Source organism: Rhizoctonia solani, chromosome 5, assembly GCF_016906535.1.
Source record: "Rhizoctonia solani chromosome 5, complete sequence".
NCBI classification, from domain to species: domain Eukaryota; kingdom Fungi; phylum Basidiomycota; class Agaricomycetes; order Cantharellales; family Ceratobasidiaceae; genus Rhizoctonia; species Rhizoctonia solani.
This window is the reverse complement of record NC_057374.1, coordinates 1275462-1303449: the sequence shown is the minus strand read 5'-3', so window position 1 is coordinate 1303449 and position 27988 is coordinate 1275462. Positions and strand designations below refer to the sequence as shown.

General features: G+C 47.7%; 12 protein-coding genes across 12 annotated transcripts; 8 read left to right on the top strand and 4 right to left on the bottom strand.

The window, feature by feature from the left end:
• Positions 1-5: 5 nt before the first annotated feature.
• RhiXN_09230 (DNA damage-binding protein) lies at positions 6-3600 on the bottom strand (the record flags this gene model as incomplete). Its single annotated transcript, XM_043329046.1, has 14 exons — positions 6-213; positions 271-439; positions 490-586; positions 676-945; positions 1002-1258; positions 1307-1448; positions 1580-1630; positions 1679-1846; positions 1965-2154; positions 2212-2565; positions 2616-2761; positions 2814-3056; positions 3110-3209; positions 3242-3600. 14 exons carry the CDS (start codon positions 3598-3600, stop codon positions 6-8), a joined length of 2754 nt encoding a protein of 917 aa, XP_043180492.1.
• A 792-nt stretch (positions 3601-4392) lies between these two features.
• On the top strand, positions 4393-6035 carry RhiXN_09229 (COBW/P47K family protein; the record flags this gene model as incomplete). Its single annotated transcript, XM_043329045.1, has 11 exons — positions 4393-4415; positions 4463-4501; positions 4554-4600; positions 4654-4668; positions 4721-4739; positions 4790-4821; positions 4874-4918; positions 4973-5158; positions 5211-5308; positions 5368-5402; positions 5450-6035. 11 exons carry the CDS (start codon positions 4393-4395, stop codon positions 6033-6035), a joined length of 1125 nt encoding a protein of 374 aa, XP_043180491.1.
• A 266-nt stretch (positions 6036-6301) lies between these two features.
• On the bottom strand, positions 6302-7056 carry RhiXN_09228 (Dual specificity phosphatase, catalytic domain; the record flags this gene model as incomplete). The annotated part of the gene is made up of 6 exons (XM_043329044.1): positions 6302-6365; positions 6432-6541; positions 6597-6602; positions 6654-6810; positions 6858-6980; positions 7031-7056. The coding sequence occupies 6 exons, from the start codon at positions 7054-7056 to the stop codon at positions 6302-6304; spliced, it is 486 nt and encodes a 161-aa protein (XP_043180490.1).
• Positions 7057-7372: 316 nt separating this feature from the next.
• Positions 7373-7706, top strand: RhiXN_09227 (DASH complex subunit Dad1; the record flags this gene model as incomplete). Its single annotated transcript, XM_043329043.1, has 2 exons — positions 7373-7450; positions 7503-7706. The coding sequence occupies 2 exons, from the start codon at positions 7373-7375 to the stop codon at positions 7704-7706; spliced, it is 282 nt and encodes a 93-aa protein (XP_043180489.1).
• Positions 7707-7986: 280 nt separating this feature from the next.
• Positions 7987-12009, bottom strand: RhiXN_09226 (protein kinase C; the record flags this gene model as incomplete). Its single annotated transcript, XM_043329042.1, has 16 exons — positions 7987-8127; positions 8183-8215; positions 8270-8410; positions 8464-8652; positions 8711-8849; positions 8906-9145; positions 9201-9429; positions 9474-9543; positions 9596-10050; positions 10105-10237; positions 10293-10561; positions 10613-10708; positions 10756-11190; positions 11276-11533; positions 11597-11951; positions 11998-12009. The coding sequence occupies 16 exons, from the start codon at positions 12007-12009 to the stop codon at positions 7987-7989; spliced, it is 3195 nt and encodes a 1064-aa protein (XP_043180488.1).
• A 264-nt stretch (positions 12010-12273) lies between these two features.
• On the top strand, positions 12274-13684 carry RhiXN_09225 (UDP-galactose transporter; the record flags this gene model as incomplete). The annotated part of the gene is made up of 7 exons (XM_043329041.1): positions 12274-12287; positions 12337-12376; positions 12434-12458; positions 12509-13385; positions 13439-13455; positions 13524-13577; positions 13626-13684. The coding sequence occupies 7 exons, from the start codon at positions 12274-12276 to the stop codon at positions 13682-13684; spliced, it is 1086 nt and encodes a 361-aa protein (XP_043180487.1).
• Positions 13685-15816: 2132 nt separating this feature from the next.
• On the top strand, positions 15817-16417 carry RhiXN_09224 (uncharacterized protein; the record flags this gene model as incomplete). The annotated part of the gene is made up of 4 exons (XM_043329040.1): positions 15817-15939; positions 16004-16152; positions 16212-16271; positions 16327-16417. The coding sequence occupies 4 exons, from the start codon at positions 15817-15819 to the stop codon at positions 16415-16417; spliced, it is 423 nt and encodes a 140-aa protein (XP_043180486.1).
• A 106-nt stretch (positions 16418-16523) lies between these two features.
• Positions 16524-17588, top strand: RhiXN_09223 (uncharacterized protein; the record flags this gene model as incomplete). Its single annotated transcript, XM_043329039.1, has 1 exon — positions 16524-17588. The coding sequence occupies one exon, from the start codon at positions 16524-16526 to the stop codon at positions 17586-17588; it is 1065 nt and encodes a 354-aa protein (XP_043180485.1).
• Positions 17589-18152: 564 nt separating this feature from the next.
• Positions 18153-19314, bottom strand: RhiXN_09222 (uncharacterized protein; the record flags this gene model as incomplete). The annotated part of the gene is made up of 8 exons (XM_043329038.1): positions 18153-18217; positions 18274-18403; positions 18462-18477; positions 18567-18672; positions 18768-18868; positions 18924-19021; positions 19086-19162; positions 19227-19314. 8 exons carry the CDS (start codon positions 19312-19314, stop codon positions 18153-18155), a joined length of 681 nt encoding a protein of 226 aa, XP_043180484.1.
• A 453-nt stretch (positions 19315-19767) lies between these two features.
• RhiXN_09221 (multistep phosphorelay regulator 1) lies at positions 19768-20639 on the top strand (the record flags this gene model as incomplete). Its single annotated transcript, XM_043329037.1, has 3 exons — positions 19768-20004; positions 20139-20284; positions 20363-20639. The coding sequence occupies 3 exons, from the start codon at positions 19768-19770 to the stop codon at positions 20637-20639; spliced, it is 660 nt and encodes a 219-aa protein (XP_043180483.1).
• Positions 20640-22341: 1702 nt separating this feature from the next.
• On the top strand, positions 22342-23782 carry RhiXN_09220 (Transmembrane alpha-helix domain; the record flags this gene model as incomplete). Its single annotated transcript, XM_043329036.1, has 10 exons — positions 22342-22389; positions 22455-22614; positions 22671-22762; positions 22819-22916; positions 22969-23041; positions 23098-23139; positions 23215-23241; positions 23299-23332; positions 23385-23490; positions 23548-23782. 10 exons carry the CDS (start codon positions 22342-22344, stop codon positions 23780-23782), a joined length of 915 nt encoding a protein of 304 aa, XP_043180482.1.
• Positions 23783-25494: 1712 nt separating this feature from the next.
• On the top strand, positions 25495-27168 carry RhiXN_09219 (Transmembrane alpha-helix domain; the record flags this gene model as incomplete). The annotated part of the gene is made up of 9 exons (XM_043329035.1): positions 25495-25545; positions 25621-25765; positions 25818-25909; positions 25965-26062; positions 26116-26188; positions 26239-26280; positions 26337-26376; positions 26427-26631; positions 26685-27168. 9 exons carry the CDS (start codon positions 25495-25497, stop codon positions 27166-27168), a joined length of 1230 nt encoding a protein of 409 aa, XP_043180481.1.
• Between the last annotated feature and the right edge of the window lie 820 nt (positions 27169-27988).

Genomic DNA, 27988 nt, shown 5'->3' with positions numbered 1-27988 from the left:
CCACTTCATTGCTCCATTGAAATAGCATCCAGACACCTTCTAATCCGGGCTTCCTCATTTGACCCAATTGTTTCAGCAGCACTTCCTGAAGACAAGATCCTCTTTGCCTCTTCAGAACTAAGCTCTAAGAACTTTTTGATAAAGTCTCCATCCGTGACCCCTCGTCGAGGTGGGGGTTTTGTTCCTGTGTGGAGAAGCTTGGGCGCGCGCCATCTGAATAAATTCGAGTTATTAATGCCATAACAAGGTAATGCCAGGGCAGGTACTCACTCGGGATGTTTTATATTACCGAGGCCCTTGATTGCATCGCCAAGTTTCATTTCGAGTCTCGTTAGTTGTAATGCATCGGCATCGTCTACTGTCGAGAGCGTCCCAATTCGACCAGTGTTTGTGACAAAGATCGCAACTGTTCTTGGCCCCGCTGAAGATTTTGCCGTAGCTATGAAAATAATATGAGGGTCGTCGTAGGTTAAATAGAACTATACTCACAAGCGATAAATTTGTGTATAATCTCGCCGGTATGGAATGCGGCCCTTGGCTCAAGGTTACCATCTTCCAATTCCCAAGTGAGGATATTTCCATCCGTCTGGGAGCAAATGATTCAAACACAGAGCTCAAATACCAAAGCCCGTTACTCGCCTGTGAAGCAATGATTGTCTTGTTGTCCGGCAATACCTCTACACTTGTTGGCCAAACTGCATGCATATCCATGGCTACAGTCTCAAACTGCAATATTGTTGAATCCTCCTCTGTCTCTATCTCTTCATGTGATTCTGGCGTCGAGGTGCGCTCTATAAAACGAAGTACTGAGACAGAGCGAAGCCTGTCGCTGACAACGATCATGTTCGGGCGGACGATGATATCATGCACTATGTATCCCCTTTCCCATCTCGCGACAGGATCACTTATGGTAACTTCACCTCTACCAAGGTTATAGAGATAGATCTAACCAAGCGACGATTAAGGTCTAGGCTATCAAGAGCAAGTAGGATGTGCGTTACCCCATGACCAATAGCTGCTATGATCCTTGCTCCAAGCTGCTTGATGCTCGATACGCCACCCTCTACATCTTTACTCGCCTTGAACTTGATCATATTCTCTTCGTCTTGCCCAAATAGAATTATTCTTCCTGCTAGAGGCTCATTCTCTCCTGGATTGATGATTGCTGTTCCAGCCAAAATATATGAATTTCCGCCATGTGTGTAAACCCCAATACTCGTGACCATTTCGCTGTACTTGAGCTTGTATTGGCCCAGATCTAGTGGGAGCGTCAGATACGACCATACGATCTACAATTAAAAGGTACCTTTAAAAGTTGAATCATCATGGAATCGGACAAAATGCCTTTCTTCCAGCACATCTGTTCTTGGTCGCACGCATCCAATTGCATACTTGGATAGTTCCTCATGGTGTGCAAGGCATAGAGGAGTATCGCTCCCGAGGTTATACTGGTAAAACAGATATTGACTAGTGAGTTTTTCTTTACAAAAAAAAGTGGAAAGAAACTTGCCTTGGATATGTTCAACATATTCAACTGTTCGATGTGTCCGAATACTAATCTATTTGCCGAAGCATATACAATAGAATGGCCTATCCCAGGTGCGTTGACTGCCGCCAATGCGCATACATCCTGATTTTATATCAGAAAAGCATTTCGACTGGTGGCCGTTTTGCTCACCGATAGGGGCAACGAGGACACTGAAAGGCGCTTGTTTACAACCGAAAGAGCCATTGAATGTTTCCCAGCAGCGATGACCCGAACCTCGGAAGGCTCTGCTACCGTCGTGATATGAACAGGACCGGCACCCAGTGGGACTACACGCCGCATATTGGGCACGAGTTCGCCCTTGGATGTAATCGCTTGTGTAACAATTGCTCCATCTAGGCGCGCAGCGATCAGGTACATTTGGGATCCTGTGTGGAGATATTAATTCGAACTTTTCATGGAGCAAAGAATCTCTTACGCCGAAGTTTGAGAGGTAAACTACTGAAGCAGCGGATGGCTCCTGAATAACTGATTCCCCTACCCTCTTCAATCCAGGCAGTAAAAATATCTGGACTTCATTTGACCCCCAGAATGCAGCAGCAACTATCCCGGCGTTGATCGCTAAGGAAGATATTTGCCAATGTGGTTTGCTCTTGAAGTTAACTTCACTGAAAAATAGCACATTAGCCATCCTGGCTCGATCCTATCAGGTTCACATTGCTCACCCTGTTTGCAAGAGCCCGGCAGACTGTATGTTCAAAGAGAACAGGTGACCCTCCGAGGTCGCAACACATATGGTTGATGATGATGTATCCAAGGCTGCCGCCGTGATATCTCCTTTGGGTGGTTTCCAGGAGCTAATCGCCCTCCCCGTAATAATATCTATAAGCACAATTTTCTGAGGTGTCACATGGATAGCGGCATCAACTCCTCCGAGCGGGACGTTAGAGGCCAGTATAGTTGTTTCACTTCGCGAGATTCCAGAGAGCTCCTCTCGGGACAACAGAGATATGGAAGAATCGGCAAGAGATAGGATGTATGTGGATGTAGTAGTAGAAGCAACCAAATACGAATGTGTCCTGGAAGTGAATGAGTTCTATTATGTTTAAATACTTCCTGATTTACCTACCGTTCATCAAAGTATTTTTTAAGAGGAAAGATGTTCTCAAGATGGCCCAAACCGTCCAGGATTGCCAGTTCTCGGAATGACGCTCCTTTATGTACCACGCTCAGCCACCCTCCAGATTCATCTCCAGAGATTAGAGCAATACGGGGCTAGTAATAGGGTATAAGTGTATATAATCGATCTGGCTACGACGTAACTTACTTGTCCCGATCCATCGATTTCAACCAATGTCGCGTCCAGAATGGGTGCTAAGTTTTTGTTGTGCTCCACGATCACTTCGAGATGAGTAGTCTCGTCATCAGGTTGTTTCTTCTTGCCACGAGATACACTGCCTTCTGGACTTTCTATTTCGTCAAAAATACGCACTAATTGAGACGGGCCAGATAAAGATCCAACATAAAGAATGTTGTTTGATAGATATGAAAGTGTTGAAGGAACTGAGACCTGATAAATGATTAGAATCGAGAAAGCTCGAGAAGGATCATACATGTGCTTACGTCTCCCAGAAGCATGCAAGACATGGCAAATTGAGGCTCCATGGACATTGTTGCAAGGTGCAAGTGGCCAAAAGAATCTCCAACATTATATGTTTCCCATCTACTTGAGTCCACGCGACTACATCTCTGTACGGGACATCAATAGTAACTATGCTCGCCTGAATATCTGCCTTGACCTCAGATTTGTTTCGGTTTGGCTTTGGTTTTCCCTTCCCCTTCGTAGGTTGGTTCGCATCCAAGTTTCCGGTGCCCGTTTTCAGAAACACAGCCTTGTATGGTGCAAACATCAAGACGCCGTAAGTATCGTCTTCGTTTGAATTCTCGATCCAAACTGGAATAACGAGATCAGGTATGATTTCAAGCTCCTTCTCAGGCAGTATGGGAGATGGCCCCATTCCGTCCGCCGTACGACCAATTATCCACCCACGCCCAGTTGCATCCGTGTACACGATGGCAACGACTTTATCAGAGGCAGGTAGCGTATAGCACATGCTTTGGATCGCCAGCTCGTGTACCCTTGGGGTTAATCACTGTCAGTAATTCAATACGCATAAATTTTGCTGATCACACACCGTAAATCAGATTCTTTTACCTCATACGGAGCCTTTGACCCAACTTCGACTGTCTTCACATGACCGCTATAGAAAGATGCACATAACGACTGGTCGCTCGCCAGAACACCGCTAAAGTTGATAGATGGCCGATGAGCTAGGGGTGAAATGATTGATGTATGATGCACAGTGAGCTCAGTAGATTGAGGGTCGAAGTTCAGGACCAGTATCCTGGCCTGAGGGATGTCAAGTGCAACCACAAGATGTTTCTAAACCAGGGCGTTATTCATCGAAGGTAAAATTATACATAGAGCATACTGATGACTCAAGCTGTACTAGGCCTCTAGGTTGTCCCCATATTTCTCGTTCGCAGACCAACTCGATCCCTTGTGGCTTGAGTATATGTATTTGTAATTTGTCTGCTGTTAATATTGTGAGATAACGATTGTCCGACTCCCGGAAAGAACAGGCAAGCGAGTAAAGGACTGCAGATGGCGAATGAGATGTTAATGATATCAAATGCATCGCCAATGGTCAGTTTCCAAGTAACCGGCCTAAGCTAGAGTCAGGAAGTGCTTTGGGAGGCAAGCTTTAGAGGCACCGCAGGAGTACGTCATCAAGGGTTCCGCTGAGTGATCGGGGTGGAGGCAGAATTAATCATCCCCGCAATCGATCTTGCCAAAACGGAACAGCTGCGAGTTTGACTGCTTCTCAACTATCACACTGCCTGACATGGATAGCGACGACGAAGCCCCGTAAGTCAGTCTAAACGAAGTATATTACCTCTAAAACCATGCGTTAGTGCACTCATTCTTCACGAAGACATCTCGAATGATAAAGAGTTCGTAGCTTTATTTATTTTAGATATCGTCGGCTTATGCTCAACGTATTAGGTCAAAACCTAAGCAGGCAATAAAGGTTCCACTCACGATCATCACTGGTTGGTCGAATAATTACTACTTCCCCGAACCTACGCTAAAACTACTTCCTCAGGCTTTCTAGGCTCTGGTTAGTCTCCATATCCATCGTGTTGCTGGACCTATGCCTTACCTCCAAATAGGCAAATCGACATTTCTCAAGTTAGTCAATTAGCTTGTCCCGATTGAATATTTAACATTCCTATTTCAAGATATGTGCTCACCGAGAAGCATGGATATCGTAGTAAGTTTGACCGAACCCCGAATACGTCCACATCCGTTAAACTCACACGCAGTCGCAATCATCATGAATGAATTCGGAGATACTGCCGACATTGAAGGTGAGTATTATCCATACTCTAGTCTATATGACCCGTAAATCTTTCCCTGCACAGGCCGCGCAATATCAGTTTCTTCTCCCGACGAACCCGCATCCCTCGCAACAGAGTTTCTAGAGTTGGCTAATGGCTGCCTTTGTTGTTCTGTCAAAGACTCGGGTGCAGCAGCAATCGAGAACTTGATGCGCAAGCAGGGTGCGTTTGATTACATTATGCTCGAAACAACCGGTCTCGCGGATCCTGGTAGATATCATTTCCCCAGTCGAAATGGCTGGTGATTAATCTCTTGTGAAAGGTCCGATTGCAGCGATGTTTTGGCAAAATGAAGATTTCAGTGAGGATATTGCGTTGGATGGGGTTGTATGCGTTGTAGATGGTGTGTTTGGACTCAAGGTGAATATTATTTGTAGAACTGGCGCATGGTCGTAAATTGACTTTGGACTCGAACGTAGGAACTGACATCCGAAAATAGATTAGCTAGCCGAAGGTACACTTTTATCGGTATCGTTTAAATTTGATACTAATCCCTATCAGGCAAATAGCTTTAGCAGACGTTCTCCTAGTCAATAAGATGGATCTTGCTTCATCCAACGGGGGAGACATACAAGAACTGGAGCAACAAATACGCGCACTGAATCCTACAGCCCCCTTGATACAAACGACGCATGGAAGGGTGGATTTGTCCAAGGTTCTCAACACTGGTGCATATAATTCGTTCAAAGCAGGGAACGACCAAAAACTCGATGTCCATGCGCACGCTGACGACCATACACATGATGGAGACGATTGCCATCAGCATGATATTGAAAGCATCTCCTCGGTCCAAGTCGCAATACCGGCACTTTCGGAAACGCAACTAGCCAAGTTAGACGAATGGATCCGCTTGGTGCTTTGGGAAAAGCTGATACCCGATGTGGAAGTCTTGCGTTGCAAAGGTATATATCATACCGAAAACGGCAAATCGTATATACTACAAGGCGTCCAAACGCTCTATGACGTGACAGAATTGCCGGAAAGCGATTCAGACATAGGTTCCGGAAAAGGGAAGGTGGTTTTAATTGGGAGGGGACTTTCCAAAAACATTACGAACAACCTACAAGAATATCTTGGTGTTTTGTAGATGAGGGTAATGGAATTTGGGCATCAATATTACCAATCAGTACAGTATATGCGGCTGGTCCGCTCCTTGGTTGGCAGTCATCATATCAACACCTTTCTTACTTGTAAAGCCTCCGTGAATGCGTGGATGAAATATAAAAAGACCGATAATTGTATATATATTTGTACAGGCTGTCCGGGCCCCCAGGAGCCAGGTAAAACAGAATAGTAAGAAGATAACGGATACCAACCAAATGTAAAAATATCGATGGGAGGAAATCAGGGGATTCAAGTCATATCAATGTCCTTTTGCTGCATCTCGGTTGGTTCGGGTCGACGTCGCGTATCGGATCTACATAAACAGAAAGGCGACTGTTGGGTACATGGTCCAGAAAAACGAGATTGACGACCGACGTACTCTTCTGCTTCCTCATCATCGTCTTCGCGTTTCCTACGAGTTGGGGCAGGGCGAGAAGCATCAGGCGCGGATTGGATTGCTCGTTGTGCTTTATAGATTGATTCATATTCCTATTGGCGGGCAAGGGGTCAATAAAGAAACACGGTTAAAATGAATAAAACGTACTTTGATCTGAGTGATAAATCCGTTATTAGGGGATATACAATAGCGCCGATTTTGCACCATTTGCAAGGCGTCATCCCAAGCGAGCTGGAATCGCTCCATGACATACATGATCACAAACGAAGGCGAGAGGCTAATTCCACCGTTGCAATGTACGAGAACTCGACCGCCACTTTGGAGTGCGTTGTCAATGAAAGCTTTCGCTCTATCGAATATCCTAAGGGATTAGTTATTGATGTCACTACTAATGAATATTAAACTTACCTAGGGAAAAGTCTTATAAGATTTTGCTCCTCGTTGTCTTCTACATCCAACACCAAGTATTGTAATTCACCTGGGAAACGCGGCTTAACCGAGAAAGCCTCTTTCACATCCCGAATACACGCACTAGTGGAACGGTCAGTGGCGAACATGAATTGCAGGTAACGTCTACTTACACATGTGTTATACCGAGTGATTTCATTCTTTCCAGGTCTTTCGAAGCCTGGAAAGGCCCCAGCAACAGTCCCGGGAATATTCCTGGCAATCACGCCGCATTTCGTACCTATGTTCCAATAGATTAGTTAATACGCTATAAGCCGTCATATTGGTTGATAATACCTCCACTCCACATCATTGGTTCTCGATATCAAGGCGGAAGTCGAACCAGGGTGGACCGCAGTGCTCATAGTGTTGATTGGATGGAGGGCGAGAGTTCGTGCGCGTTTGTTTGTTTAAATGAGGGTTTGTGGATTACGTGTTGGCGCGTGACTTTGGTTAACCCCATACGCCCCCTTACCATGTCTACCACAACTGCCCACGATGAGCACTCCTTTTTTGAGCGAGAGCGTGAAAGGCTTATTGCCGATATTGCATCCGTGTGTAACTGTTATTTGAGGCTGAAACATAGGTAGATCTAATGTCTTTTAGAGTTTTGAGGAATTACTTTCCAACAGCAATGTGATTAATCGACGCCTTGAAGACCTGGGCGGGACAGGCAAAAGCTTTGACACTGTTGCACAACTTTGGGGGAGCTTCCATAATCTCGTCAGGGAGCAAGAGCGTGCAGCTCAGGACGCCGACGTATTAGCAGGTACTGGTTCCCGACTTGGCGGGCGGACCTCCACAATGTAGCCTTTAAATTAGCTGGTCTGTAAGCATACCTGTTGCATTTACATTTCGGTCCGAGTACTGTAATTTTGTAGTATTGGCAGACAACTTAGTGTTCAAACTACAGCTTTCACAGCACTACCAGAAACCAGAAACCAGAAGCCGAGAGGTGGGATTTAAAAACAGATAACGCAGAGATGGCTGCGGTGGGTAACATCGAATTGGGAACAGAGACACGGGGACGCGCAATCTAGGGAAACAAGCAATCGTACAGATCGTCTAAACGTCGGCCCAGGAGGCAACCCTATTTGTGCAATGTGGTTAGTTTATGGCCAACACGGATGTAGTATTCGACTTGCCATGAGAATCCTTGGAATTGAGCCTGATCTGCGGCCGACAGTTGCCCGTGCACTGGGGTAAGAGTCGGCTGCTCCCTTGTGAATTCCTAAATACAAATTCATCAGCACCAACGCTCGTGCTCCTCCCTCGGATACACGTACCGTGTCGAAGTTGCTCGTATCGTGAGCAGATGACTAGTGATTTGTATGTGAGCACGACTATCCAGACTACTGGTGAGCTACACTTACAATAGTGGGGTAATATGGGGGCGGAATTCGCTTATTTAGGACGTCATCAAAGTTCACTGTATTGAAGAACGGGTGAGCCTTGATCTCCTCAGCATCGGTGGGACCGGAACCAAGTCGCTTGCTTGGATCACGCGTTAATAACTAGGCGACAACTGGATGAGTCATTTTGGTTCCATAAGCTTGACTGGGCGTACCCTTTGCAAGATAGAAACCGCATCGCGTGGCATGGTAATAGGGTAGAGAGGCTCATCCTCTAGAATAGCGTCGAAAATTTCATCCTCATCATCACCACGGAAAGGCGATTGACCGAGCAACATTTCGTAAGTCAATACTCCGAATGCCCACCAGTCGACCGCACGGCCATAGCGTTGTTCGAGTAAGATCTATTAGACGAAGCATGTCAGGAAACGTGAATTGCAGAGCAGCGTGGTAGGGGCAGACCTCGGGGGCCATGAATTCTGGTGTGCCACAGAACGTGCTTGTCGTCTGTCCATATTCCATATTCTCTTTGCAAAGACCATAGTCAGCAACCTTGACATGTCCGTCGAGGGTCAACAGAATGTTGTCCAACTTCAAATCTCTGAACAAGGTAAATGCGTCAATTTATGGACCGGACGATGTGTTCGACAGACGAACCGGTAGATGATTCCTTGCGAATGGAAATATTCTAGCGCTAGCAAAACCTCGCAGGCGTAGAACTTGGCCTGGCGCAGAGAGAACTGTTTGCGTTGAATATGCAACATCAAGTCTCCTCCTGAGACATACTCCATGACGAAGTAAATACGAGTTTCTGTTTGGAAGCACGAGTGCAATCCAAGAAGGAAGGGATGGCGTTCACGAGCGGCCGCAAGGAAGACCCGCTTCTCGGAACGAGTACTACGCAAAGCAATCATGTGAGATTGGTCGATGAGAAAATGGTACTGGAACTCACCTCTCTACTTCGTCATGGTCAATAACAAACTCCTTTTTCAGCACCTTGATGGCATAGAGCGAATTGGTCTTCTTCTCCTCAGCAAGCATGACTTTTCCAAAGTTGCCTTTACCCAAGACAGCCAGGAAGTTGAAATCGTTCAAACCGATTGAACGTTTCTTGGGGGGCGCAACTTGTTGTTGGGGAGGGGCGTTGTGCTGAGGGGGTGGCTGCTGATATTGTTGGGTGGCTGCTGGGGTGGCTGTTGCTGCGAAGGATGTTGAGGTGGCCTACCGTAAGGATCAGGACGCTGTTGTTGAGCCTGAGCAGGAGGAGGAAGGTTGTTTGGGCGCTGGGCGGGTTGCTATAAGTATTATATTAGATACACGTTCATAAATGCGTACGAGATTACTCACCGCATGCACATTTGGTGGGGTGCCGTAGGGGTCGTACCCAGGTCCGCTCGTCCTCTTTGCCGGGCCAGGAGGTCCTGGTAAAGGTACTTGAGCGACGCCGGAACCATAAAGCGGTTGATTGCTAGGTGGGTACGGCGAAGACTTCGGTGGTTGAGCAGGTCCTGGGCCATAATCATCTTGCGGTCGGCCAAGGTTCATCCCACTCATGCCTTGCTCGATTTGGGTTGTAGGACTTGTGGGCTGTTTTTCTGGTTCGTATGTGATGCCAGATTGAGACCCGGAAGGTTGATGAGAGAATGAGGGTTGAGTCTGATGCGTTGGAGGGCGCGGACGATGCTGTTGGTGGGAACGGATATCTCGCATACTGTTGATGAGAGCGCTGGCATTCGCCATGGTCATACCACAGAAGTACGGGACGAGGTGAGCGCATGCAGCATGGCATGTAAGATCGCATTCTATCACAATGGGATTGGAACGTGTAATCGGCTATTACACGAGAAAGCGCGCACCTGTACATTTCTTGAAGTTCTTCCGACCAAGCGGCAGCATGTATCCACAGTGGCAGCACCAGTTTGTGCTCAGATTCGTCATAGTTTCGAACCGATGAGGTATTCGGTGGTTAATCTTGGCATCGTCGGGATCCTGTCAAGCGTCGGGTTTATGACGTCCATATTAGGAGGGAGAGATGGAGACTCACATCGTCTACATTACTCTTGCTAATACACTTAGTGACGACCTTTGGATAACACTTCTTGTGGCAACAGTAACGACAATCTTCGCATTGGTATCCTGCGTTGACGAAGAACTCGCTGCAGTATGCGCATTGCATGAGCTGGTAGAATTGTCTTTGGACAAACTGATGCCCGTTCATCTCATGCACTTCGCCCTTGCGCATACGAACGGCACCCTGACGGCCAAGACCTCCGGGGGCACCATCGAAAGGCCTCTTCCTGACGTTCTCCTTGACTAAACCAAAGTTTAGCCTGTGCTTAAGAGCGATCGCGAACATGAGCTTACCAAAACTAACTGTCATGGCGATTGCGCCTTCTGGCTCAACCGTGAAAACTCCAGAGATACCTTCTTGAGAAGGAGCTCCTCCTCCTATCGGAGCCCCTGGGAGCGGGGCGATGGTCATATCCCCACCACCCATTCCGCCCAACCCAGCGCCTGCACTGCCCTTCCTTGACCCACAGAACCACCGCCCATGGCGCCGGCCGTGACCCAACCCCCTTGCCCAACCTCCATGTCAACCTTTTGTCTTCGTTGGGCCTCGGCAATATCACTAATTCTCATCCATAAGAGTCCAATTGGGGTAGAAGGCTGTGTTGCAGCACTCCCAACGGCTTTATCATACAAGGCGATTTCGATCTCGTTCGCCTTGTCTACGTCGATCGTGAAATCTTCGTTCCACCTATCCGTACGGGAAGGATGAGATTGGGCACGTGGGGTTCCTTCGATCCTGATGACAACTGTGGTTTCATAGGCAGGGTTTTTCGAAGCGCGACGGGCGCCAGCTTGAAGAGTAGGATGCTCAAGATGCTTTGCCCCAGTTAGAGATATCATGAGCTTCCCGACATGGGTTTCTTCAAATTCTCCTTGCGATGTTCACCTTCGGTTGGGTCTAAAGTGGCATAATTAAAATCGGATCCAAGCCTATAGCAAGGCAAGATTATTACGTACCATCCTCTTCATCGTCCATGATATACAAAGATTTATAACGTTTTAGAGCTTGCTGAAGGAGCTGGATCTTGTTCTCGCTTTCAAATCGCTTGCCCTCGGCCTCAACGCGGCTCTTCTTATCGCCCTCTGCAGTGTAGAGCTGAATCATCTTCTCCGTTCCGCGTTTGTACTGCTGTTCGGTCCGAAGCTTGGTTTCAAGAAGATGGATCATTTTCGTAATCCTAGCATTGGTGTGAGGCGTGTCGGCCTTGAGTAAATCTGACCGGATAATTGGACAAATGCGTAAATAGATTAGCTACGATATATTAAATAATACGGTACCAAGATTGGTGTAATTCCTCTTGGGTGCGGCCTCGATGGGCGCGCCATCGTCAGGAGGCAGTGGCAGGGATCTATTCTGTTCACCACCCCATCCACGGGGGGTTGAAGGTGATCCGCCAGCACCAGGTCCTCGCGCGTCTGCGGAATCGGGGCCGCGTTTCTTGGCGTGTAGGCTTTGAAGTGTTTCTTCGAAATAAATAAGACTGGCCTCGCTATCGCGAATTTTGGCATCTAATCGTCGTAAAACATCCTGATTGGTCGTGGCATTCTTCATAGCCCGCGTTCCATCGAGCAGCTTGCGCTCCAACTGGATCTTGGTCTTCGTCTCTTGAATCTTCTGGTCAATTTCCGAAGCCTGCAATACATCAATTTAAAAAACATGAAATCGACCACCAATGAACAAGGCTCGCCATGGTTGCGGTTGGGCAAATGGTGCCGGAAGGCTATCCACGAGCGACGAGCTATGCTAAGGGGAAACGAAGCGAAGCTGATATCATCGAGCCGGACCGCGGTTCTCTAGGGTAGGCAGGCACGGGACTTGGGCAGTCGCTCACTGCCACACGTGACCGAGTCTGAGGATATGCCACGTCGCTCTACTGCCAGCGGTTGCTATATAAATTAACTGGGATTCCTTCTGAGCTCTCTCACAGCTAACTGAACTCCGCTTGTTGCCCAACATGTCTGTTTTAAGGTATTTCCACCATTTTCTTGGGACCAGTCGCCTACTGACATTGTTTTAGGCTGGCTCTTTGCGTAGCCGGCGTCTATTCAATGTTCCTAGTAAGTACATATACCACGCGGCATGATTCCTTATATTAACACACCTTGCTTCTCAAGATCTGGGGCGTTGCACAAGAACGACGTGAGCATTAAGCACGTTGGACTGAAATGCATTTTCTAATTTCTATGCAGTTTCTACCCCGTTTCCTCATATTCATGGTGGAGAACCAGAACGCTTCCGGTCCGTTCTTTTAATGAATACGGCCCAGAGTCTAGCCAGTGCTATATCAGCGCTCTTATACATAATTATTACTCGTAAATCTGGCCAAACATTCACCCAGATGCTCGGACTCGGCTCCCAGACATCTCTCCAGCAAAACGGTTCAGCCAAGTCTAACGGAGTTGCAAAAGCAAATGGACACGCATCTCCAAAGGTTGTGGATGTCCCAAAACGCGTCTTGCTGGGGCGTTTCCTTCAATGCGCTGTACTGATTACCTGCGCTGCTCCTTTTGGCTTTGCTGCTCTTGGCCACATTTCTTACCCCACCATGGTCTTAGGGAAGTCTTGCAAACTCGTTCCTGTGATGCTTATGAACGTGGTGCTTTACCGACGCAAGTTTGCACCCTACAAGTACCTCGTGGTCGCGACCGTGACTGCCGGAATCACCATCTTCATGTACATGAGCAATTCTCCCACCAAGCATAAAGGCGCAGCCGAGTCGAGCTTGTTCGGGCTTTTCCTTTTACTCATCAACCTACTCTTAGATGGAGCTGTCAACTCTACTCAGGATGAAATCTTCAGCCGCTACAAGATCTCAGGCCAACAAATGATGTTCTGGATCAACACGTTCTCTACGCTCATCACCACTTTCTTGATGTTCGCACCCCTGCCTCATATCCCAACAATTCATCCCGGTCAGGGAGGTGTTGCCGAATGGGCCTCCGCCATAGACTATATACGCACCCACCCTCGTAGCTTTCATCCGCTCGTTCAATTCGCATTTACTGGCGCTATCGGCCAGCTATTCATCTTTGAAACTCTGCAACACTTTGGATCACTTACACTAGTGTATGTTCGGTCAAACAAAGCTGTGCTAAATATAAACTAAACTACTATCATAGGACGATCACATTGACCCGTAAATTGTTCACCATGATCTCTCGGTCGTGGTTTACAATCACCTACTCACACTGGGCCAATGGGCAGGTGCCTTTATTGTGTTCGTGGGTATCTCCATTGAAGCTTGGGTAAAACGACAAGGTATGGCATAATGGCCATTTGAAATATTATCACTAACAAATCGTACAGAGGTCCATGCTAAGCGAGTGATCGCTGAAAAAGAAAAGGCCAAGATCAAGGACCTATAGATACATAGATATTTCGTATACTTATTGCACCTCTATCAACCCTGTTTGACAATATATTTGCTTTCACGCTTTTAATTCGAATCTGCTAGCAGAGCTGCGAAAGTATTGGAATGTTCGGAGGTAAGAGTTAGCCCCAATTGGTATTTCTGTTGGGCACGCATACATGTACCCGGTTTCTGACCATAAGCCGCATACAGTTAGCAAAAGAATAAGAGGTCACAATCTTTCCCTTTGTACACACTTAGAAAGATTAGTATAGCAATGGATAGTGTAAGAGGCTGAGAAGTATGTTCAAAAATGCATAGATCAATCGACTCGGTACTAGATTGACAATCACCCATCCTTGATTTTGGGCACCCCGGTAAAGGTTTGTGGTTACAATAAGACAACCTTATCGTGCTTTGAGCGGTTGAAACAGCATTGTTAGCAAAATAAACAAATACATATATTTGTCTCTTAATTTGCACTTTGTTTCTCTTGTCGTTCTCTGTGCCGATTCGGTGCCCCTTCCTCTCGTACATGGTTGACTACCTCCTCAGGGTTGTAGCCAAAATTAATTGAATTTATGTGACTACGGCAGATTCCTAACAGAATAGACTAACTAAGAGGAAAGTGACCCCCGATGTAAACTCACGCCCGAACCGCTTGACTGTCATCATTTGTTCCTTGGGCCTTGGATTGTTGGCTCTTATATTGCATTCTACTCTTATTTCCGACAGGTACCATAGATATTGTCATATATAACCGCGGTGTGCACATGATATGTAGTCCTAAATGTAAGTCAATAACTTGTGATATCAGTAAGTAAAATGAAACGTTATAGTGGAGGGGTGAGGTCCCATGACTCCTTCAAGTCTGGTAGGTCCTTGCGAACCCGGTGGCATACAGCGTTTGCACGAGATATTTATACGTTGGTTGATAAGTTTACTGACCCTCGAGTTATACACTGGGAGGGGGGGGGACTTGTTGTCATAGCTGGTTCAAAAGGATGGAAATTCAGCAGTGCCTTACCTGAGACGTGTAGATTAACACCGAAGTTGATGGCTACATATAGGATTCCTCTATACAAATGACTCTCCTTTAAGTTCCTCGAACTTAGATTATAAAACCATGTACACACGCGTGAGCCACAGTCTGGTACAACAGCCACCTGAACTAGATTCAGAACCCTGCTTCTGTAGTATGAATAACAACCACCATGTGGGGAGTTTATATTCATCAAATAGAAGTGCACATTCTTAGAACCCTTTTCAGTAGAGATACGTTGCGCAGCAGTCGACTGAATGATTCCCAAGATGGCTATGAGGAGAATCGGTTTGGGATAGGGTCGTGTGCGATAACCTTTAAGATTTATTGTACGTTTGTGCTCGTCCACATTCGCTTTAACAGAGAACAGGTCGATCGAGTGAGACGAACAATATCAGTAGGGTCATCAAGTTTTCAGCCCTACCAGCTAATTAACATCACGTTCGTCGAACATTAAATGGTGATTGTGCGATTTGTCGGTCCCGAATCAGACAGATGTTTTCATACTTCCACGTGCTGATTCTCCCGTGGGCGACTTCTAGGGTACGTGCCCCGCCCAGGTCAAAGTGCACATATTCCCGATCGGGTATTTACCCCCCCTGAGTTTGATTTGACCCCGACATTGTTGATGGACTAGAAGTACCGCCGGAATCGAAAGGAGAAAGGGAGTTGGCATATTACTCTTCTGTACGTGTACTGAATACCTACTTACGCGTTTGTTGAACTGAAAGTTGAATGGGGAGGAACGTAGTTTGACAGGCAGACTTGAAGATCAACACTCCAGTAGCACTGGAATTGATAAATATAACGCCTGAAGAGGTGGCGAGGGCGGGTTGTTTGACCGTGTAACCGCCGAACAGGGTCAACTGTTCAGGAATTGGTAATTATGGGGTAGCCCTGAGGTATTCGTAGTGAGCGACGACCGCCCGGCCTGAACCGATCCCTTCTATCGTCTGTATGATTCTGAAGCTCTAAATCCGACCTTGCCCTGCCATTCCTACTCAAAACTCTCGCTTGCCATCTCCTTTTTCGTTTTCGTTTTTATTTTTGTTGGACTGTATTTTTGCGGCCTCTTGTCTCTTTCCTGAGTGGGTGGGCGTGCGATCATGATGGGATTCTTCTCGAGTCGAAAGAGCACGGAACATTCGCCGGTCAGGTCGCGGCATGAAAAGGAGAAGAGTCGGGATGCGATTACTACGTCGCCGGTGGCAGTCATAAAGTCGAAATGGGTGCGTGTGTGGGATTATTTCACTTCATTTCTGCCTCGTGCTCACAGGGACCTGGATTCATTAGTACAACAAATCGAAATCAAAGCCAGCACCTGACGTTCCCAAAGAGGATCCGGATGCCGAGGTTACCGTCCGCGTCGACCATTTACGCCGATCTGCGACCGCTCCCGCCGAGTCCGAGTCGCACCGTTCGACAGTGGTGGATGGTGTAACGTGAGCTTACCAACCTTTGTCATCCCCAAAACGCCCAAGGCTCATGGATTCCCATTTAGAAAAACTATGGCCGAGCGATTGAACGAGTTGATGAGGTCCCATGCCGAGGGGATGATCGAGTGAGCGTCTTAAACTCGCACAACTTGAACAGCTATATTTACACATTCACACAAGCGATGAGACCTATCGAGACCTGCGGGCTAGTTTGTTTGAACGCTTTCAGGCCGCCTCTCACCCACCCGCGAGACACACCATGTTCGAATAGGCAACAAAAAAGACCCTTCGACATCAACAGTGAACGCTACCAAACGACATTCCTTGGGCCGTCCAGACTCCAACTTCCACCTTGCCCCCGCCCCCCTTCCATGACCATGTCCACATCCAGGCCCCACACTCCCGCCGGCTCACGCTCCATCCGATCAACAACTTCCCGAGCATCTACGGTCGCCACAGCAGTCACCGGTCTTCTCAGACGAGGAACCAAGCAACGGCGTTCGTCCAAGGACTTCACCCAAGACCCCGACTCGTCCTATTCACGCCCAGACTCACCCGACAGCGCATCCATGTTCTCGATGACGTCTTCCACCGCCGCTTATCCCCGTGGCTCAAATCCGAGTTTGAGAAGTGCGGGCGTGGGAGGAGCCAAGGCGCCATCGTTGTCTTCGAGACGGACAGGTAGATCAGGGTTGACGTCCCGCTCGTACGCGACTCCGCCCAGTTCGTATCATCGCCATGGGCACACGCATGGATACGGAAGCGGAGTAGACTCAGAAGTGCGAAGCAAGACCGAGAGCGAAATGAGCATGAGCGCCGATTTAAGCGAGTACGATGACAAGTCCCCGGCGGAACTGAGGGAGGCAATGGCGCGCACCGAGCGGGAAGGTCGAAAAATGCTCGATGCGTTCAACGGCTTGGAGCTCACCGTGCTGACCAAGTACCGCGGTGCGGGCGGAGCGATGGGAATGGCAGGCGTGGGAGGTGTGTCAAGCGGGGCTGGTTTAGGATGGACGCACGTCAACCATCCAAGCGAGATGGGACTGATGCCAGCGGACGGATACGGCTATGGCTCTCCATCGGCTTCAACGAGACGGCGGACAGCGCGGGTAGGGGGAAAAGGCTCCAGTTCATCATTGCACATTGCTGCCCCTGTGCCTGGCACACTAGGCCCAAACAACAAGGCTCGCTCGCTATCGCTATCCAACAACGGAGGGAGCATCCGTTCGCGCAGTCCTCAGCCTCCGACCGTACACGAGGAAGGACACGGTTTAGTGGCGGCGGACGTCGACGCGGATGATCCGGAAACGGTTCAGCTTCATAAGGAAATGGAGGACATCCGGCGGAGACGGGCTCAAGTTGCGCACCGATACGAGACTCGACTTGAAATGCTTCGAGTCAAACTCAAGAGTGCTGAGCTTAGGGACAAGGTTGCTCGATAGCTGTTGTATCCGCGGGGAGTGCTCTTTGTCTTGCTTTTGTTTTTTTGTTCGTGTAGTTGTACAAGTGACATTAGTGGGTGCTGGATACTCTCTTCGTTCGTTTCTTGGATTCTTCTTTTTTTTGGTTTTGATTCCACCACTCTTTGACTTTATTTCGATGATCGGTATCGTAGGATATTACATTAATATCTTGACCCCCTCCCCTGACTCTCCTTCGTTCCCTACCACTTGCTCTTTTTCTTGTGTCTTGTTGTTGGATCCTTTATCGCTGTTTTATCGTTCTAGGTTGTACAGTTATCTTCCCGGGAAAAAGTTGAGTTATTGTTTAATCTTGTGTAACCCGCTAGCTTGGTCCAAATCTACTCGATTCTGGTTCTGATTCTGTCCGGGAGTTTCTCGTTCTAATTAGACGACGGTTTAAGGAAGTCCGCTTTTTCTGTTCTGTACAGTTTCATTCCGTGTACTGTGATAAATACATACATACATGGCGCATACATGGATATTTCATACATTAGGGGGTTCAATCATCTAGATGTGGCGAAGGGTATATTCTGCAATGAGTCGTCAAAGGGCGTAGTCAACGGTCAAAACTGCCACCCGTCCGTCTTGGGCGATCCCATGATTGATTTCTGCACAGGCAGCGAGTCAAATAAGGGTGCCTCGGGTGGGGGATCTACAAACGTACCCTCGTTACCTTCTTTCAACAAGTCTTCCCTCCATTCGACGCGCGCCCCTTTGCGAAGTGCGCGCGAAACGAGGTAGTCTCTTCCAATATTATATCCATCATCGATAATTTGGTGATGTTCTCCTACATACTGTTGTTCCCCGTGTCAATCTCGTTGAAAGAAAAAAAAAGATAAGAGTGGGGCGTACCTTTTCCTTTGAGACACTGTCATAATAACGTGTCGAAATCGACGCAATATGACGGCAGATAACTCAAATTAGTATCCATCCAAACCGAACAAGGTCAAAACGTACGCCAGGAACCACGCCTTGGTATCTTTTTGCTGCCACGCACGGAAATGGTTTCCGCCCGCCAGTGATTCCCAACACGTGCCCCATATCGGAAAGTAGTGCTGGCGAGCTGTAGCCGTGATAAGCGGGATTTTGTTAGTGCCATGTGGGGCTGTCTGGAACAAGCGGGGGGCTAGTATATCGACAGGAGTAGGGAAAACGTACCTAGGAATTGCTCGTATTTGCGACCTTCTCCGTCGCCCAGGTCGGCGGAATGCAAGTCTCCCAAGTGAAGACCTAGACATTCCTCTGAAAAACCTATAGATCTGAAAGAGCTCACTTTAGCCCCTATCTTGTCAATACATGACTGAAATGTGGTACTTTGCATATTTATGCAGTCCTTGGTGCGTAAGAACGTCAGGGTGTGAATTGCCGCTGATAATAACATTCAATGGTTCGCCGTAATAGATAGTGGAGTACTAGAATTCAATGGAACAACGTAAGAGTTTGGTTCAGCGGTATAATAACCTTGTCGAAACATACGTCAAGCATTCGTCCACCACCGTCTGCAGGGTCGTGCCAACCAGATGGCGGATCGTTGCCAAGTCGCTGCTGGGTATCTGTATCCAGCCCATTAGCCGCCCCACACGGTCCCGCCCGAGCAACAAGCAACAAGCAACGTACCACTATTTCTCCAAGGCCAGCCTATACTAACACCAACAGTACCCTGCGTAAAGGCGGCGCACAGCACGAAAAACGCAACTGGTCTCATGGCGATCGCGTCGCAGGTGATCGAGGAAAGCTGAAATAATTACAAGGACTAATAGGGGCTTAGCTGAGGTTACCGCCGGGCGCTTGTCGGAGATATGACGGATGGACACTCAAGTCTAAATCGATCGATGAACGTCATGGACATGGAGGTAGGACAAGGGGTTCGAAGGGAGTCCGTATACGGAGATACGTGAGAAGAGGATGTGTCGTGCAGAGACAGGCACAGCGGTGGAAAGTGAGGTGGTAACTAGATGAGGGGGAGAGAATAGAAACAAAGGGCAAGACCCAATGGGACACGCGAGCCGACGTCATATTTCCGAAAGCGGGACCGCACATGTCGAGTTTCGACCCTCTTCCCACCCTATTACCCGCCGGCTCTGGATCCCGGATCTACAGCAACCCGGACCTTTTCCTCTTTCTCTTTCTCTTCCTTCCTTCTTGACTCTGACTGACGATGTCTGCTCCTACCTCGCCCTCGGCTGCACGCCGCTTCACCAGTCCGCCTCCACCCACCTCTCCTCCTGCTGTCGCTGCCTCTCCGGTCCCTGTGCCTGCCTCTGCTGCCGCCACTCCAGCTAGTCCTGCCGCCGCCCGTGCCGGCTCTGTCAAGCCAGCCACGCCGAGAAGCCAAGCGGCCACTCCGGCACCCATCTCCACCCAAGCCAACTCCCAAGAATCAGAAGATGGCAAGGTGCAGAAAAGGGCAAGGACAAAGACAAGAGCAAAGACAAGTCTTCTGCCGCCCTCAACGAATCTATACCCGATGTGTGTCATCTCACAAGTTAGGGCAACGATAGTCAGGGTTTACATATGATTTGTACACAGGCCATCGAGACATTGGACATTGACGAAAGCGTGTTCAACCAAATAACCGAGATGGATGAAGAGGATGATTGCGAATTTTCCAGTGATATTGTCCGCGATTATTTCAAGCAAGCTATCACGACACTCGGAGAGCTGAACGATGCCCTGTGCGTAACAATCCCATTATCTTTTTTTTTTTTTACACTTGGGTGATCTAATGCCCGATTGATCATGATCGTGGATAGAAACCAAAAGGACTTCGCGACTCTCTCGTCCAAAGGTCACTTTTTGAAAGGTTCATCTGCGGCGCTCGGGGTGAAAAAAGTCCAAGAGTCTTGCGAGCATATCCAACATTACGGCCACAAGCGAGACGAGATCAAGGGTGTCGATCTCACCGAACCCCAAGCATTACGTCGCATCGAACTTCTCATGCCGAGGCTGGAAAAGGACTACGAATCGGCAAAGGCTTGGTTGATAAACTACTATAGTAATCGAGGCGTCGATCTTGAAGAGGACGAGTAAGATTAAGGGGAACTTGCTATGCCATGAAATTTAGGTTTTATTCGTTTACTACACTTTCTCGATATGCCCTTTTTGTCTTTTCTTACCTATATCTTATACCCAACGCGAACTTCTCCCTAGGCCTGCTTGTTAATTGGTCAGTTCCTTGGTCTGTGATCCAAAAATTGATGGGTTCATAGCAAATCCCGCATCCAACAATCGCACGCAGCAGGTTCGCGAAGCCGTGCCCGGCGAATCTTGATCTCCATGCGGCACAGGCAGAGCTTTGATCATTTCCAACTCCAACCCCATGTCCGCATACACCCAGTGATTCTCAAATTTTGACCGAGGTGGTCAATTATCCTTTTCTTAGACGTGCCGTGCCGGATAAGAAATGCTACTTATGTAAGCACTAGTCCAAGAGACATTCACCCAAGGCATAAATTACAAGTTGTCTCGGACGTTGACGTACACATAGCTCCACATTGAGTTGGTGGCAGTGTTCATTGGTGATAAAATGATATCGTTCCCGCGTCGAGATTGGGTCGACTTGGAGCTACCACCTTGTATTCTCCGCCTTTGAGAATCATACTTTCGATCTATCATATATATTTCACGCAGCTATCGCGCCGCATATACACAAAAACAAGTTGTATTGTCATACTTTCCGAATACTGATTGAGGTGTCAACATGTCTCAATCGTTTGACGGACCTGGAGCGCTGGGGCCTGGGACATTTTGGCACCATGTCGAGGAGGACAACAAAGACCAAGGGGTAGCACTTTTATTCAATACAGGGTTATGTACGCGGGCCTGTGTAACTCTATTCAAAGGGGGGGTGGGATTTGCCAAAACCGAGAAACCCTCGGCACCGATCGACCCTGATTCCGAAATCTCTGTGCAAGATGAGGGGCTCGGCCTAATATGCCAAGCCCGAGCGCGGCCTTAACCGTATCTAGTTCCCGCTGAATTGCTTTCTGAATCCAGAGTGCCCAGAAAATCGATAAAGCGAGTGGGGCGAGGCGCAGGGGGCGTAGGCGCTCCGATGGTCAGTTATAGTGATGGTGGGAATTGTCTGTTTATTAAGGGGGTTTGGTGTGCCTTGAGCTGTGGCATCGTACTGCAGGGTGCTACTCTTTCTGTTCGAGATTGACTAGCGATCACACCTATTGTATGGGAATTGTAAAGCTTAGCGGGTTTATTTTCTTAGAGTTATTGTGAAAGGTTATACTGTCACGTCGATACGCATATACAAGGTCTGGCGGTGGTATATTGGGTTGGTGCGCTGCGGTAGACTGTCACTGTAAAAACAAAGGGTCACGACTTGCGCAGCACAGGGGGCAATTGAGTTTAAGAGTGCTGCATGCAGTGCATACATGTCCCTTTGATCAAGCAACCGACATGGCCAAGCCCATGACACTTCACTGCTTGCTGCGTATACTTCTTACGCCGCCATGACCTCATAATCAGCACCGTCCGGTATGTGAAGCCACGCCATAAACGGAGAGGTCCTATAGCGGATACGGTTAGATCAAAATGACATTCCAGGACATTGCTGTCCACAGCCATACCGAATTGGACACGCTGCAATGAATTTCAGGTAAAGCAACGTAGCCCAGGAACTGTCACGAGGCAATGAAGTCTAGATTAAACACCCAACGGAGTGTGTGAGTTTGGTGCTTATAAGCAACAGGCACCCTCGAGTTGTTCAAACGGTTGAACCATGTCCGCGAGAAACCCTCCGTGGGACCCATCGAACTTCTACTTTGATGTGAGTCAATCAAGGCCTTGGTCGCAGCAGCAGCTTGAGTGTAGAACGGAGGGCTAACTATGCAGACAAACGCACTTGCAGTTGCCGGAACTATCCCACAATGTTCTAATGCTACTTGGGAATATTGGAGTATTAACACCGCGAACCCCCTACCCAAAGCACCTTATCATGGTGTGTTCTATGCCGGAGGATACGAGCCTTATCGCGTACAATTCCACAATAGGGGTAAGTGGTTCGATAGACAAGTTTGGTATCGCAATTCGATGAACGCCTCGGTATAGACCTGACTGGGAAATTAAACTGGACTGCAAATTTACCAGAGGGTATTGCATTCGGATCTTCCATGTTCGACTCGGAGGACTACACTAGTGGCGTAAGTTCTCTTAATTACATCTTGGTCTGTGATTGGGCTCATTGAGTCTCTGAAAGATGCTGGAAAGAACCACGACGTTTACGCCCCAACCAGGGTGTAATGTGACAAACCCTCTCACGCCTTCGACACTTGACGTTGAAGTAACAGGAGATAGGTAATGTTGTAATAAAACCAGCCAACTTGATAAGTGGCTCACTTTAGATTAGTGGGCAGTGCCAGATGTCCTGGATCAACATCAAGAATGGTACACCGCCGTACAGACTAGAGATTGCACCCCTTGTGAGCAGCTGTTTGCTAATATGACCAAAGTCCCAGCAATTGATCTGTCATATTAGGGCCGACATCAAAAGACAATACACTTTCTGACAAGCCCTTTGGTGAGTATTTTCCTTAATGTGCTTATCCAAAACTAAGTAGTACTTATTCGAATTCCTATTAGGGTTTTGTTCTAGATATGGGGGCGGGCCTTGATTATTGGCGTACGTATATATGCGTTTATTACTCACCTCAAGTTCCCGATTGACCTGTTCATAAAGTGGTGGCGTATGATTCGCGGGGCACTCGGCCGTTGTTGGGTCACGCAAAGTTTCTGTGACATCTGAGACTGCCTGTTTGGAGGCAGCATCAACCGTAACCGCCGGAAGGTTTTCAACGATGTACCCCGGAGGAACGACTACCTTTACCACCAGTGCGACTGCAACAGCTACTTCTATGCCATCAAACGGACTGTAAGCCGGATCATTTACCATAGCACTTGATGTCCCATGTATTGACTTTCATATCAGAGCGGTCCCTGCAATAATTGGCGTGGCAGTCGCTGTTCCGATAGTTTCAATCATCATTATAGCACTACTCATATTTTTCTGCTATAAGCGACACCGCCGAGGAAATGAACTCGAAGAAAAGCCCGATATCGAGCCAGTATACTATCCTGGAATTCAATATACGCCAGTCCCAACAACAGGAACCTCCCTCACTTTCGCAGGATCACATCATGGTGGCTCGAGTAATGGATTGTAGCCCTCCACTTGCAAGTCCCTATTCACTTTCCGCAACGGGGGCAGACAACAGGAACACTATCTATTCACTTGGGATACTAACACTATCCGCTCAAGCATGGCTCTTTCAGAGAAACGACGACATCTTATAAATCCAGACGCACACACCTTAGGACCAATAAATGCTGAACCGTTCGATCCTAACTCGCTTTCCGGACCTTCAAGGATGCAGTCAGAATTACCGTCGCCTCCTGCGTATTCAGCCTCTTCATCATGATTTTTTTACTGTGATATTTCTAGTCCCATGGTTGAGAATAAGGTTTTATTCATGTCATCGTTGATTCTAACTTATGGATGTATATTCGGTTATGTTGGCTCCAGGCATCGTTGTGTTAAAGTAAATATGTACATGATCGGTTGGGCTTCTCGATTGGCAAAACCCACTGGATTACTTGCTTATTCTAATAAAGTTAGGTGGATTGGGTGGCTTGCGTTACTCCATGTCACGCATGTATAGTTCCACTTTCATCACTAAAGTGGAAAAAGTCCATCGAGCCGTCAACAGGTGTATCTATATTTGAGTTTCCTTATTCAGATATTGTAGATACTGTGGAGCCTCTACCCAGCGTTTAGGGGAGTGAGTTGTATCGGGAATGTGCTTTTGCCACGATTTAGTTGCCCGGTACCTGATCCAGAGATGTCCATTTGACCAGGCGTTCGGATTCGCGTGCCAAGCCCAAGAAAAGACGCCCATCCGCGTGTGTAATCTATGTGGAGCTTTGCTGTGTAAGTTTTGGAACCCAGAGGGTGGCAGGCAAATCGACGAACGGGATGGATGGAGTATAATGATTCGGACGCTTCGGTAGCGCCGTAGTCATACTGATAAGTGGGAAGTTCAAGGGCTTGGTATCTCTGGCTCGTAGCTAGCGCACTGAGAGGCATTGTTTTTCTGCCCATACCTAGTCAAGGACCATCCGCACTGGGTCCAGAACACTGGAATCCAGTATTCGTACTCTCCGGTGACTTTACGTCAAGTTTAACTTGCGCAGGTACTCGTTCGGTCAAATCCACTGAATTGCAAACTGTACAAGCACCAGCGGCTTTTGAACCGATCGAACACCAGATGAGCGCGGAAATTGCGCGGGATCTTTGGTTTTTAGTGTGACTTTCACACCAGCAAGGGATTCATCGGTTGCATTTGTGTAGACTTTTACATATTTTCTCTTCAAAGAAATTGACCAACGTTCTGGCAGCTGTCGTGCACCGTACTAGCAATTTATATTCAGGCACAATTAGGTAGATGCCAAGAAAAATTGACCATATATAGTCCTCTATGAGTTTGAAGAAATTTACACGCGGTGGCGTATATGGGGTGTTCTTGTTGGGAAGTTAAATTGGTAGTCCAAGCTGGTCTCATCTTGGTCAATATATCTTGGTTTATAATACCCGCAAACTATCCCCGCTATATCGCAATGCGCACCATCTAATATATGAAGCGGTGCCAAGAAACGCCACGGCTCCCACAATAGAATGTTTACCAAGGTTAAAGTGATAGCCAGGAACACCGTGCACTAGACACGTTCTGATCGAATTGCGAGTTGCAGATCTAGTGTCGGAAGCGTCCCAGGCACCTCCACAAGGCTGTGGGATATAACTCGGACCCGGTCCAGCTGAACATGTAATTCCCGTCTTATAAGAAGTAGGCACCCTCGAGCTCATCCGACCAAGCAGACCATGTCCACTGGTAACCTACCTCCATGGGATCCGTCCAACTTCTACTTTGATGTAAGTGGCTGCGATTGAGGTGTCAGTTGCGCCTATGTGATAGGAAGCTGACTATGCGGGCGGACGGATTTGCAGCTGCCGGGAAGCATTCCGCGATGCTCTAATGCTACCTGGGACTATGAGAGTATTGAATCCTCTAATCCCCAGCCCAAAGCACCCTATCATGCCGTATTCTACGCAGGAGGATACGAGCCGTACCGTATTCAATTCAATAATACGAGTGAGTTCGATACATACGGCATGTCATCATTTGCTTCAATGGTCCTCCACAGATTTGACCGGGAAATTGGGCTGGATTGCCAATCTCCCTGTGGATATTGCGTTTGGGGTTTCCATGTTTGACGTGGAGAACTATACTAGTGGGGTAAGCTATTGTGATCGCATCGATAGACATAATCGAGCTCACCGAGTCCGTGAAGATGCTGGAAAGAACTGTATCAATGACGCCTCGAGCGGGTTGTAATCTTGCGAACCCACTGAAGCCTTCGACATTAGATGTCGAAGTAACAGGAGAAAGGTACTATTATGTTGCGAGACAGCTTTAGGTGTAGTTGATATACGTTCGATTAGTGGACAATGTCAGATGTCCTGGGTCAATATCAAGAACGGAACTCCACCTTACCAGCTAGAAATTGCGCCCATTGTGAGTAACTTTCTACACTCGAAGCCGCAGTGATTAATCCATCGTGTTAGGGCCGACATCAAAAGACAATACACTTTATGACAAGCCCTTTAGTGAGCTTGTGTGTTATATCAATCTCGAGCTGAACGCTCATCTAGCTGTTTAATAGGGGTTTGTTTTGGATATGAGTACGGGTCTCGATTATTGGTGTATGTATGCATCGTTTGTGGGGTCCGCACCGCCTATTAACTTCGTGCAGTGGCAGTTTATGATTCTGCAGGACATTCGGCTGTTATGGGGTCATACAAGGTTTCTGTGACATCTGAGACTGCCTGTTTGGAGGCAGCATCAACTGTGACTGCCGGAAGATTCTCAACGATGTACCCCGGAGGAACGACTACATTTGCCACGAGCACAGCTGCGACAGCTACATCCACCTCCTCACTGTCGAATACTGGTCAGTTGTAAGCCGATTCATTTACTAAACCACCTGGTTTCCCACTAATTTTCACCTCAGAAAAAGGCCTGCAATAATTGCTATAGCCGTTGCTGTTCCAGTAGCCGTCATATTTGTGGTAGCGCTTCTCATATGGTTCTGCTATGAACGACACCGTCGAAGGAACGATTCCGAAGAAAAGGCCGAAATCGAACCCTCATACGCCTACCCTGATGCCCAATATGCTAACAGAGCGGGAACCCCCGTGACCGGGTCCCTTCGCGATGCGAGCAGCGGATACTATAGTCCTCCGCTTGCAACCCCGTATTCACCTCCACCTACGTCAACAGGGAACAGGAGTACTATCTATACCACCGGAGATGCACCCACAGCCGAGCGTTCAAGCATGATTCTCTCAGAGAAACGTCGACACCTTATCAATCCGGATGCACACAGTTCCGGCCCAATAAATGCTGAGCCATTTGATCCTGAATTACTTTCTGGACCGTCAAAGACACAGTCAGAACCCGCACCATCACCTCCTGCCTATTCAGCGTCCTCTTGATGAAGCACAGCTTATTCTTCACTGACGCGGACCAAGTTCTTAAACTTGGTTATGTCATCATTAATACAACTTACGGCCACGCTTTCGAATATGTCAAATACTGGTTCTATGATAATCAATTAATCTTTGTGGGGTTTGTTGGTAATATCGAATGGGCATGTTGTACTAGCTTATAGTTCCTTTGTATGTTGATACTCTTATCTCCCATGGCTTTCATGGCCCTGCTCTATGGTCGCGAATTTATTTCTATAATCTTTTATTTTGATTGTGCACTCGTTTCTCCTACAATGTCATGAGTTCAAATTCTAAGCATAACGCGGCCTGCCTTCGCTACTTCGCGACCGCTAGGACTTCCTATCCCCTCCCCTGACCCCCCTTTCCTGCATATTTCTACACGTCTCGTGCACATTATATTATCATAAATCATAGTACGTCATAGACACGCCTATGCTAAGTTCTCAGTTAACATTCGGTAGAGGGTCATGGGAACGCTTGCTACAGCTTGCTACAACATGTCTAGAAATATCCGGTATAATATCATCGTTGAAACTCTAAGTAACTCAACTTATCGCGCCTATATATGTTCAAACTTAGTCTCCCCGAAGTAGCTAATTACACCAGGCTACAGGGTGCGGGATTGCAGAAAACCTATACTGCAGAATTCTAAAAGAATACCAAAGCCCAGGGTGAGCGTGAGGCCATGCTAACTATGTCCAGCGCATCTGCCCGTTGAATAGCCGCCCTTGTTTGATCTTCCCCGGTAGGATGGTATCACCGATAAGCATGTATCAACTATGGGCGCCGCAATAAATTCTTACAT